At 34.1% G+C, this 12,315-nt stretch overlaps 1 protein-coding gene across 5 annotated transcripts in view; it reads left to right on the top strand.

The window, feature by feature from the left end:
• THOC2 (THO complex subunit 2) overlaps positions 1 to 12,315 on the top strand; it is a 118,364-nt gene that overhangs the window by 93,482 nt on the left and 12,567 nt on the right. For 4 of the 5 annotated variants that reach the window (XM_081277144.1, XM_081277141.1, XM_081277143.1 and 1 more), the window contains exons 23-33: positions 1,276 to 1,551; positions 2,768 to 2,909; positions 3,371 to 3,528; positions 4,409 to 4,537; positions 4,841 to 4,972; positions 5,060 to 5,244; positions 5,748 to 5,926; positions 6,161 to 6,263; positions 6,903 to 7,333; positions 7,534 to 7,592; positions 9,090 to 9,125. In XM_081277144.1, the coding sequence (XP_081133270.1) occupies positions 1,276 to 1,551; positions 2,768 to 2,909; positions 3,371 to 3,528; positions 4,409 to 4,537; positions 4,841 to 4,972; positions 5,060 to 5,244; positions 5,748 to 5,926; positions 6,161 to 6,263; positions 6,903 to 7,333; positions 7,534 to 7,592; positions 9,090 to 9,125 (1,830 nt within the window). The remainder of the gene's footprint in view (positions 1 to 1,275; positions 1,552 to 2,767; positions 2,910 to 3,370; positions 3,529 to 4,408; positions 4,538 to 4,840; positions 4,973 to 5,059; positions 5,245 to 5,747; positions 5,927 to 6,160; positions 6,264 to 6,902; positions 7,334 to 7,533; positions 7,593 to 9,089; positions 9,126 to 12,315) is intronic. The other variant, XM_081277142.1, reaches the window with a different exon arrangement.

The following is a 12,315-nucleotide window of genomic DNA, read 5'->3' as shown; positions in this document are numbered from 1 at the left end:
CACTTGTATATTCTCACTGTCAGCATGTTCTCTAACATGGAGATAACAGGAGATAAGTCTTCCAGAACTTCTAGAACAGTACTAAGGACTTGTTATGCTTTTAGTTCATTGAACCTAGGGGTAGAGCAGCATCCAAGGCACTTAGGAAGTAAGGCACCTGGACTGTAAGGAGTTGAGCCTCTTGCCTGTTAGTACAGAACTGGTATAGAACCTTTGACCTCTGACCATCTATTTTTGGGTTACATGTTTAGCACAAACTGAAAGACTTAAGTTCTTTCCTAACACTTTAAGAATGATGCCTAATTCAAGTGTAATTTTCCTGGTGAGAGCTCTTTTATCCTAAAGAGACTGATGGACATGAGATAATAACAACTCTACTCTGTATTACTTTTCTTTTTTACATTTCCTTTATGGACTGATATACAGTCCATCTTATACTAACAGATTTTTTTCTCATATAGCTAAGAGGATGGCCCTTCCTCTGACTTTCTTCCAAGTTAGCATACATTAGTCAGGCCAAAGAAGCAATAACATTAGTTATCACATGCTTTAAACTTCAATATACCACAGCTAATTATAGAAAAATTTATTTGGCTTAGCAGTAGAGTAACCAGCTGGTCCCGGTTTGCCTTGAACTTTCCCAGTTTTAGCACTAAAGTCTTGCATCTGGATAAACCTTTAGATCCCTGGCAAACCAGGACAGATGGTCACCCTACTTTAGCAGTCTTAAAGAAATTTTCTCAACTTTTCCTAGAGTTGATCTGGCTTATTAATTGGCAAATTGTAACAGTTGGTGGAAACTGTGTGCAGTGATACTACGTTACATCTTTGGTTGGCTGTTACTAGTTCCATTGTACTTCTTCACTAATGTTACAACCCTCCTCTTGGTTCTGTCAAACATCTCAAAAGGAGGACTGGAAGCCCTGCATGTTCATGGACTGTAAGGAGTCCTGCATGTTCCATCCCTGATAGAGCAGTAAGATGGAGTAGGGTGGGGAGAATGGTTGGGGGTACATATATCTTGTTCACTCACTCAGAAGATCAGCTTTTATTAAATCTCCTGAAAAACTGCAGAACATGAGACTAAAGATTGGAACAGCTTCTAGGGATGATTTATCTTAAAGTGTTAATGTTCAGGAACTAGAATTTCCATTAACATTTTTAAGATGGTCATCTTGATTCTTTAAAAGGGAATACAAGTTTTTATATCATGAAAGTCAAAGCTATAAATTGTGTTGTGTGTGTATGAATTTTTTTTTTACTTTTAATCTCCAGTCAAAATATGATGAACTTAAAAAATCAGAAAAGGGAAGTAAACAGCAGCATAAAGTTCATAAGTACATTACGTCATGTGAGATGGTGATGGCTCCTGTCCATGAAGCAGTGGTCTCCTTACATGTTTCCAAAGTCTGGGATGACATCAGCCCACAATTCTATGCCACATTCTGGTCATTGACAATGTATGACCTTGCTGTTCCACATACCAGCTATGAACGAGAAGTCAATAAGCTAAAAGTCCAGATGAAAGCAATTGATGACAATCAGGAAATGGTATGTTTTTGTTCTAGCAACTCAAGTGCAATAACTTTATGGTAATTAATTCAGTGTTACTCCATATTTTTTTTTAGCTCGGGATTATTGAAGCTCTTGTTGCTGGATAGTATTTTCTTGAGTGGGTTTAATGGTAACCTCTTAATTGGTGGGGCAGAGGCTTGGTGAATGGATGGAAATTATGATTAATCAAAAAGCAGTTGAGGAGGCTGGGTTGTCGCTTAATGGAAGAGCGCTTGCCTGGCATGTGGGGGGCACTGGGATCGATTCTCAGCAATATATATATATATTTAAAAAGGTCCTTTGACAACTAGAAAAGTATTTAAGAAAAAAAATGCAGTTGAGTTTGCTTTTCTTCTGAAGGCTGTGCTGGTAACTGAAAGTGACCTATGTGACTCCAATTGCAAGAACAGTAGGACTTTCCAGAAGGGGAACTCTTTAGAGAAGACTTTCTTGAAGAGCTGAGTCTAAAGTCAGGCAGGCCTTGGAAATATGGAGGTAAAAGGGACACCACTCTATAGTGTTCGAGTAAAGGAAGAAATAGCATAGTGATAAATTTATATAGTAAGGATGGTGCCAGATTATATAAGGCATTGAAAGATAGAAAAATAGATGAAATTGAGGGGGCTGGGGATATAGCTTAGATGATAGAGTGCTTGCCTCACATGCACAGGGCCCTGAGTTCAATACCCAGCACCACCAAAAATAAAAAATAAAAATAAAAATAGATGAAATTGAGAGCTGCTTTAGCTAAGCAGGGAAGTAATAATCATTAAAAATGGTACTTTAAAAAGGTAATGACAGCAGTATTAAGGGTACTTTTGATAAGGAAAGGAGTAAGCATTAGGCTAGAGACCCTAGGTGACTTTTCTGGGTAATTCATTATGAGATATAGACCATGGTCAAGATAGTGGGATACTGCAGATAATTGCAGATAATTGGGATATATTAATAAAGAAGGAAGAGTCAAAGATAACTCCATGCATGCCCCAGATGGAATTTATCAGTGTTAAGGAAGGTGGCCTGGTGTGCCAAGACTCTGTGACACTGTTCTGGATGTGATGAAATGGAGATGAAAGTAACACATCCAAGTGGATCTACTGTACATCTGTATTGAAGTTATTACAAAGTGCCAACATTTAGCTGTTAAATTTTTTAATTAAAAAGGGAGGGTAATGTGCATATAGTTAGAAAGTATCTAACTTCTACTTTGTAGCCTCCAAATAAAAAGAAAAAAGAGAAGGAGCGTTGTACTGCTCTTCAGGACAAACTTCTTGAAGAAGAAAAGAAACAGATGGAACATGTACAGAGAGTTCTACAGAGACTGAAATTGGAAAAGGACAACTGGCTTTTAGCAAGTAAGTTGTTGGAAATATTACATATCCCTGCTACTGCTAAATTACAAAAAACAAACCTTTATAACTTTGGAGGTGTTGAAGTGTATTGTTTGTATTTCAACTCAGTGTTCACTATCCCATTCTTTGGTTATTCATTAATGCAGAATCAACTTCACATTTCCACTGAAGGAACTGATTTAGTTTGAAGTGAAATTAATTAACTCATAACTATAATATTAGCAGCTTATCATTCAACTTTTCTGTATAAAAATCATATTTCTGGGAAAATTGTAGATAGAATATGTACACATTGAATAAAAATGATAGTCTTATCCCAGGCATGACCTTTGGGTTACAAACTATAAATAGTTTGTGGTTTTATAGCATTCTCTACACTAAAGTTAATATGTTGTCATATTTAGTGGCCTTGAGGCACTTGAGGAAGAAATTTACCACTTAATATATTCTTCCCTTGTTTTTAGAATCTACCAAAAATGAGACCATCACAAAATTTCTACAGCTGTGTATATTTCCTCGATGTATTTTTTCAGCAATTGATGCTGTTTACTGTGCTCGTTTTGTTGAATTGGTACATCAACAGAAAACTCCAAATTTTTCCACACTTCTTTGCTATGATCGAGTAAGTTCTTTTTATTGCAACTTTAAAAAGTCTCACACAAAGATAGCTAAAACATTATAGAGGTATTGTGTGTTTGGTTAAAAGCATGAACTCAAGAGCCAAGTGCCTGAACTTGAATCCTAGCTCTACTACTTTCTAGCAGTCTGATTTTGACAAGTTATTTAACTTCTCTGTGCCTCAGTTTTCTTATCTGTAAGATGGGACAAAAGCACTTGCTTCATGAGATTGTTGTGATGATTAAATGAGTCACTACATGTAAAAAGCACTTTGAGTAATAACTGTATGTAACAGCATTCAAGATTAAGCTATTAAATCATCATTTGAATTTATGTCTTATCATCATAGGATTCTTCTCCATTCTTCATTTCTCAAAAAAAAAAAAAAACACAAAAAGGAATAAAAAATTTTACATCTTCTTGCCTACATAAAATCAGGGAAGCTTTTTAGTGTGGTCATATTCACAGATTTTTGCATCTGGCTTTTTTCTTATATTGAATTACTGCATTTTGTGGTTTAGAAATGTCATGTACATTATAGCATGTCAGCTGCCTATTTTAGTTTCAGTTTTGCTTCTGCTTACTGTCCCCCAGTCCTAGTCATATTTATAGCTGTCTTTAAGAAGTTATTATGTGATAATGATGATAGTTTTTCTGTCATAAATCAGCTTTTTTTATAAAAGTTCTTTTCTTGTTGTTGCTTTATGAATGTGCTATTATCTCTCAATAGCCAGACTCTCCAAAAGTCTCTGCAAGTATGAATATAAAAGGGGAAATGCATTTTGACTGAATTTACCTGGTATGACTTGCTATAATACAATGTTCTAATAATTAAACTGGTTTGACCTTGGCTTTTTTTTTTTCTTAACTACTTTTCTCTGTAGGTTTTCTCTGACATCATTTACACAGTTGCAAGCTGTACTGAAAATGAAGCTAGTCGATATGGGAGATTTCTTTGCTGCATGTTAGAGACTGTGACCAGGTGGCATAGTGATAGAGCCACATATGAAAAGGTATGATAAATACCTTATGTTTTACTCATGTATAGAAAGACCACTTGCAGTAATCTTTAGATTGTTCAATTTTAAAAGGGAAGCTGAGTTTAAGATCCAGTTGTAAAGAATAGCATACCTTTTTATTCTATTTTAAACTGGCATTTCAAATTGGGATCATGCAATAATCCAAACCTTTCTGTGAAAACTACCTATCCAAATATTCATGCTGTTTTTATGTGGAATCATTGATCTAGTCTACTTAAGTTTCAGCTTTTGTTTTGTCAGATGTAACTTGAAAGGTGACAAACTGTTTTTCCTTAGGAATGTGGAAACTACCCAGGATTCCTTACCATATTACGGGCAACTGGATTTGATGGTGGAAATAAAGCTGATCAATTAGATTATGAAAATTTTCGGCATGTTGTACATAAATGGCATTACAAACTAACCAAGGTAAAAAAAAAATGGGTTTTTAAAAAGTATTTTCTCTTCGTATTTGTACTTTAATAATAATAATGGATCTTAAAATGTTTGTTGTAGGCATCGGTACATTGCCTTGAAACGGGCGAATATACTCACATCAGGAATATCTTGATTGTGCTAACAAAAATACTTCCTTGGTATCCAAAAGTTTTGAATCTGGGTCAGGCTTTGGAAAGAAGAGTGCATAAAATCTGCCAAGAAGAAAAAGAGAAGAGGCCAGATCTATATGCATTGGCTATGGGGTAACAAAATTATACTTTAATGTAATTTATGAGACTAGCTGACAGAAGGATTCTGAAGACTTTAAAATGTTTTACAGTGTTGAAGTTTATCTTCTGCCTTACTTCAGGAGATTATGGGAGATTATGCGCTCATGTTCCCACAGGCTGGTGAGAGTTGTCACTTCTGATTATCAACTTCCGGTCTATACTGGATGATAGTGTCACAAGTCATATATACTATGTCTCAAATGGGAGGAAATGTAATATTAACATCATAGTGAATTTATCAGATCTTCAAGAGCAAAAAAAAAGTCAGTTTAAGGATTAGTTTATTTTGAAGTTATTTTTAAGAAAGTATTTAGGACTCTCTAAAAGCACCTTTAAGAAATTACTGAAAATTAATATTTTTTATTCTTTGGAACTAAGTAGTTGAACAAATAATTTGCTAATTTTATTCTTTTAAACCCCATGTTTGTGCTTTTTGATTTGTATTTGTATATTTAAACACTTTGTGCGACTTTCAGCTACTCTGGGCAGTTGAAAAGTAAAAAGTCATACATGATACCTGAAAATGAGTTTCATCACAAAGACCCCCCTCCGAGGAATGCTGTGGCCAGTGTACAAAATGGGCCTGGTGGTGGGCCTTCTTCATCATCGATAGGAAGTGCATCTAAATCAGATGAAAGCAGTACTGAGGAGACTGGTATGCTTATTTGTAGAAACTTATAATAGTTTTTGTTTTATCATATTGGAATGTTTTATATCATGTGACAAGTATGGTGCTAGCCTAATATTATAATTTTATTCCTTAGGTGAGAATATGTAACTGTTAAAAAGTAATCATTCTGCTGATTCTAATTATCCTCTAATCATTTGGCTGTGAAATTGTTTGTATACATTTAGGGGCTTGTTAAAGAAAACCTTATTTTTATTTCAGATAAATCAAGGGAGAGATCTCAGTGTGGTGTGAAAGCTGTTAATAAAGCTTCTAGTGCCACACCAAAAGGGAATTCAAGCAATGGAAATAGTGGCTCAAACAGGTAGGAACATAGTGCCATATGTCACAATTCTAAATTTCCTTTAATTGGCCTCATTAAGCATAAATTGAAGGAGGGTAGTAGTTGAGCAGTATGAAAGTCATTTAAGTTGGACTTTGAAATTTTGTGTATACCCCTATTTTGATGATGTGTGCTCACCATCTAAATTATGGTTTAGCAGTTTTGTTTCCCATATTGGGATATTCAGGGAGATGTAGGTGGTGAAGTTAGAAAAAAATTTAGGATAGAGTGATTGCTGTGGGCAATCTGAGTAAGTCTAGTTAACCTAGGAAAAGCCTACACTAATTTAGAGTAGTAAATCCATCCAGCTCAATAATTCATCCCCTGATGCTAGCACCCTTGGTTGATTTGTGGAATATATTTTTGGATTTTACTTTGTTAGCCTCAAAGATTATGAATGTGTACAGAAAGAACCTGATGTTCTTTTAATTTGCTTTCATGAATTTGCTTATTATTTACTGGATAAAGAAATATTTTCCTTTTTACTTAAGTTGTCCTTTACTTTTCAAAGGATTCCTCTTAGTTCTAGGATTTTTGAAGTCAATAAGAAACCCTATTATGATTTTAAACATGGAATATATTTTATGAGTATTTGTCCTAAAATCCACTTTTATTCTTAAGCAGCAAAGCTGTTAAAGAAAATGACAAAGAAAAAGGGAAAGACAAAGAAAAAGAGAAAAAAGAAAAGACTCCAGCTACTACTCCAGAGGCCAGGGTACTTGGTAAAGATGGTAAAGAAAAACCAAAGGAAGAGCGGCCAAATAAAGATGAAAAAGCAAGAGAGACCAAGGAAAGAACGCCTAAGTCTGACAAAGAAAAAGAAAAATTCAAGAAGGAAGAAAAAACTAAAGATGAGAAATTCAAGACGACTGTTCCCATCGTAGAATCAAAATCGACTCAAGAAAGGGAAAGAGAGAAGGAGCCATCCAGAGAAAGAGATATAGCAAAGGAAATGAAATCAAAGGAAAATGTTAAAGGAGGAGAAAAAACAACAGTTTCTGGGTCCTTGAAGTCACCTGTTCCCCGATCAGATATTGCAGAGCCTGAAAGGGGCAAGTGTGCCTTTCTTTATATTTGTTTACCTTTTTGTTATTTTAATGTGCATTTGTTTGTCTCCTTGTTTTGGTAAGTTATGTAGAGATTTTGCTAGGGAGATGAACACATGATGATCTTAAAAGTTGTTCCTTTTCTTTTAAGTGTTTGGAAAACTAGAAATACACTCTATTCTGACCATTTCTTTTTGTCCTAACAGAACAAAAACGCCGCAAAATTGATACCCACCCTTCTCCGTCACATTCCTCCACAGTAAAGGTTAGTATAGCCTGAGGAAGGCAACGTCCATGTTAGGCTCACCTGTTTGGAATACCAGTGTCCTGACTTCCTTCAAGTCTTGTGCCAAGTATTCACTGGAGCCACTGGAGGTTTTATATTGCATTAGAAAATGAATTTTTTCTGTATTGGTGGACTGATATTTTTTCCTATTGAGTATTTTTATTATAAAAATGTTAAAACTTCAAGGACCTAGCACTAATTTTGTAGTGTTTCAAAGTGCAAGAGAAATTTTACCCAGAAGTGCCTCACTGCTTTAAGCAGGCTTTTTTGGAGTGCAATGGTAGCTACAAGCAAATGAATCTTTTCAGCAGAAAGAAGCCTATTTTTCAGCATAAATATTGAAGAATATATAGCACTGAAGACTTCCTGGATGATACAGGATAAACAAGATACCTCTGAATTCATCAAGCTTCTTGATGAGCATCATACCGATGTGCCTTCTAAGAAGGAGTCTTGAAAGGAGTTCCATTTTAAAGTCTCCTTGGTGATCAGTTCTCCTGTAGTTGTGTATATTCAGTGAGCATGCAGCTTCTGTTGTATCTTCCCTTGGAGGTTTGTTTATACCCATTGGGTTCCCAACAAGTTGAACCTTGCGTTACGATAAGAGCAGATGTGGCATCCAATCCTACCACCCAGCAAAGAGAAACCCCAGGCATTCAACTGCAGCACAAAATCGTGGGTGTAGCCTTCTTGAAGACTCAGGGTAGCCATTCCTTGCTCCATATTTAATTTTAATACTAAAGTCATCTAATTTCATGGAATCTTTGAATTTGCAGTACGTTGAACTTTTAAAACTGTAAGTTATTAATTCTTCATCAAGAGCACTGTGGTGGAATACCGTAATTGATTTCTTTTTCTTTCTTCCTTTCTTTTTTTTTAAAATACTCTTTTTTTTTTCTTGTGGGATTTATGAGATTCACCAATCATAGATGCTTTGCAAAAACAGTGCTCTACTCTTTTGTTGAATATATTTTGTTTTATTGTAATATAATGCCACTAAATTTTTCAGCTAGGATTAAAAAATATGTATAAGAGTTTTAAGTGAAGTAAAGTTTGAAATCTTCCAATTAAAGAAAGACTATGAAAATATAAGTTAATGTTCTTCCACAGTGACCTCCACTGTTTTAAATATTTTGTGGAGAAAAAAAAATGTTTTGCTTTCTTAAGCCTCTTAAATTACTTAAAGCATAAGTGCAGAGATATTTAAAAAAAAAGTGGCATTGACATTTACAAATTTGAGCAGAAAGAATGAAATTTTTTTATTTCTTATATCGAGTGCATATAATTTAGTTTTTTTTACATAATTCCATTACATAGTTTTTTTATTGTTGATATTCATATTGATAATGATATCATGGAATTTATCTTCACAAGAGGTAGCTGATTTATTTCCAGGTTACAGCCATACTTCCCAAAGTTCCTCTGGGTTCTGAGAACTATGCCAGCTCACCTGTCATCTCCATTCATTTTCTACAGGACAGTCTCATCGAACTCAAGGAGTCTTCTGCAAAGGTTTGAGTCTTTTAAAATCATCATGCCTAAGTAAACCAAAAAGTTCTTTACTTCTTTTTTTTTTTCAGTAGATACTCTCACACTAGTAAATTATTAAGCCAGGATCAGTGGGAAAAAGTACCCTGTTTATTTAGAATTTCTTATCACAAACTGAAAGAACAGATGACAATGGTCCCTTTAGAGAGATTGTTATTAAATATGTGTAATGTGGCAACATTTCTATAATCTATCCTTGCTTGCTGTTTTATGCATTCTTTTATGCTTCAAAATTTAAAATAAGTTTAAGGTTTTGGAGGGGAGAATTTCTGTTTTTTTGGGGGGGGGCGGCATAGGGTTATTTAATTTCTCGAATCTGACAGACTATTTTGGACTGTTTTTTAAAGACAGCTCAGAAGACCAAAAAGGTAATTCAATGGATTCACATAACTTTTTAAAAAGCTGAGTCCATTTCAATCTGTAATTTTTAAAAATATTTCCTTTCCTGAGATATCTTTTTGGCAGTTGTAGCATAATATCATGAAATACAGTTAATATAAAATAATAATTCCCCTGGATGGGAATACTCAAATTGGTGTTTGTATTCATGTGTCAGTATTTTTATTATTCTACTTTTCTGGGTATTCTGCTACTAAAAATAGTGTACAGTTTGTGTATCATTACAATTATGGAGTTATTTTCAGTATCATAGTTGAATTGCTTATTGTTCATGCCATTTTGTTTTTATTATAAAATTCATACCCTCCTTTACTTTTTCTATTTTACTGCCTATTTGCTATTTATGATTCCTTACTGATGGACCAAATGGAACTTTGAAAGTCACTTGACATGACTACTAACTGCTTTTAGACCTATAGCTTTATAATGAAACGTCTGTGGATTCTGGGCAAATAAGCACTACTTTTTAACAGTGTAGATTAGCTAATGTGCTTGTGCTCTAAGAATGTGGCATTGTTTTTAAAATATACTATATTGATCAAAATAGTATCAGCTTTTACCATGAGTACCTTTAACAACAAAGTAAAACCATTTTTTTGGCTAAGTTAAATATGTAATGCAATATAGTAGGTCTTCATAACCAGTTTGGGATTGTATGTGCCAGTCTTAACCATCAGTGGCTTGTGTGGGCTATTTTAAATTCGTGGGTTAACAGTCTTGTATTTATTTACTGAAATGTACTATGAAGCAGTTTGAGATCTGCTGTTAAAAAATTAACTGAATTTTCTAAACAATGAAGAAAATTATGGTTTCTCACATACGTAAAACACTTTTGAAAATAAAATGTGAGATGACATGTATTTGTCTCATTTCATTCTCATAACAGTGCTGTGAGGCTAAATAGGGCAGATGGTACTGTCTTTTTGACAAATGAGAGGCTGAAAAAAGTTCTTGAGACTTCCCAGTGGCATACAGCTAGTTAGTATCAAAATGGGAACTAAAATCAAGGTTCCTCTATTCTTAGCACCCATTTCAACAGCAGTAGAAAGGGAACCCAGCTCCTTTAGTGTGTTTTTATTTTTTAAATTATAGTGATTCAAGTCGGTTTCCCCACCTTTTTTTTAAATAACAACTTTGTGGGCACTTAATATTCAATTACTTATTCTGCGTGCAACCAGAAAAATTTGAAAATGGCATATAAATATGCTTCTAAAATTATGTGACTCATACCACTTTTCAGATCTTTAGTGTTTAGCATGATGCTCAGCAATAAATTAGGTATTCAATACATATTTGAAATGAACTCTTAAGCCTTTGGACTTTGCTGAAACATCCAAAGTACTGTTATATGTAGTAGCTGATGTTGCATTTTTATGTGTCTAGAAAGTTTAATAGCATATGAATGTGTTAGAATACAATTTTTTCCCGGACTTGAGTGATCTCTAAAATTGATTATGCATAACCTCACTGTTTCTGGGATAGCTTTCATTTTCTAGACAGTTTGGAGGATATGTGTTTTGTGTTATCATGTCACTTGTGCATATAAAATTGTTTCCCTGCTTTTAGGTATGTTTTGCCTCTGGGAATCTCTCTTTTATTAATTTTATTTGGCCAATGTATTGAGCACTCATTGTGTGTAGTTAGCACTAGGAAGTATATAAAAGTGGAAAAGACACCCTAGCTCTGATAGCATACCAAAAACTATTATGATAAAAACAAATGACATGAAATTAATAGGGAACACCTGTCATAGTCAATCAATCAATAAAATGAGTTCATTGGAAAATGAGTTGCAGAGTTGAGGGATGGTTGCAGTGCTGATGGCTATTGAGCTGTGTCTGAAGGCAAAGTAGGATTTTAAGAAATTAAAAGTGAGTAACCATTTTAGTAAAGAGAACTACTGGAAAGATTCAGAGTTAGGGAGCTGTATACACACACACACATACACACACACCCCTCTTTTCTTGGGGAGAAATAAGCAATACTTCTTTTAGAAAAATCTTTTTGAGTATTGCAGTAATAATTATTTCCTTTATTTTATCATTTAATAAATAATATTAACCTAAGATGTGAATAAACCTCACAATTAGAAAAATCCTGAAGTGTTATTTAAGTCATACCCAGCAAGAGTATCTTTTAGGCAAGTACTTTTATGACTGTTTATCATTCTCTTGCTCTTTGTTATTAATAAACATTTTGTATATTTCAGTTGATCATCAACTTTTAAACTTTGAAATTTTAAAAAATATACTTCTGCATTGCTATGGCAATATTTCTCAGCCCACTGAATTGCAATTGTTTGGTGTAAAAAAAATGTGTTTAATTCTCATACTGATGTCTTCCTTTTTCTTGTATTCCTTTGAATACCAAAGAATTCCTTCATGTAAAAATATTTGACTTTGTCTCAATATTCTGTTAATTTCTAAGGTACATCTGGAATTGTGCAGTTATGTAATGGAGTTGTATTTGGTATTCTGTTGCCTAATATTTGAATGTATTAAATTAAACATAAACTTGTAGGATGGTTATAATACCCTAAGATTAGGTTTTGGGCTATTTCCTGACTGTTGCTTAAATATTTTCTTTTATAGTGGATTTCCATATTTATAACTTGTATAAGTAGGGTTATCTCTCAGTTACTTAGAGTTAGAATATCCTTGATGTCTGGTTGTTATCTTGCCCCTCTGTCTTTTGGCAGAGAAAGAACAAGCAGAGGAGAATATTTGTTCATTACTTTCCAGTATTTTAGTAATGT

Source organism: Spermophilus citellus (assembly GCF_964194105.1).
Source record: "Spermophilus citellus genome assembly, chromosome: X".
NCBI lineage: Eukaryota > Metazoa > Chordata > Mammalia > Rodentia > Sciuridae > Spermophilus > Spermophilus citellus.
This window is presented reverse-complemented; position numbering and strand designations above follow the sequence as displayed.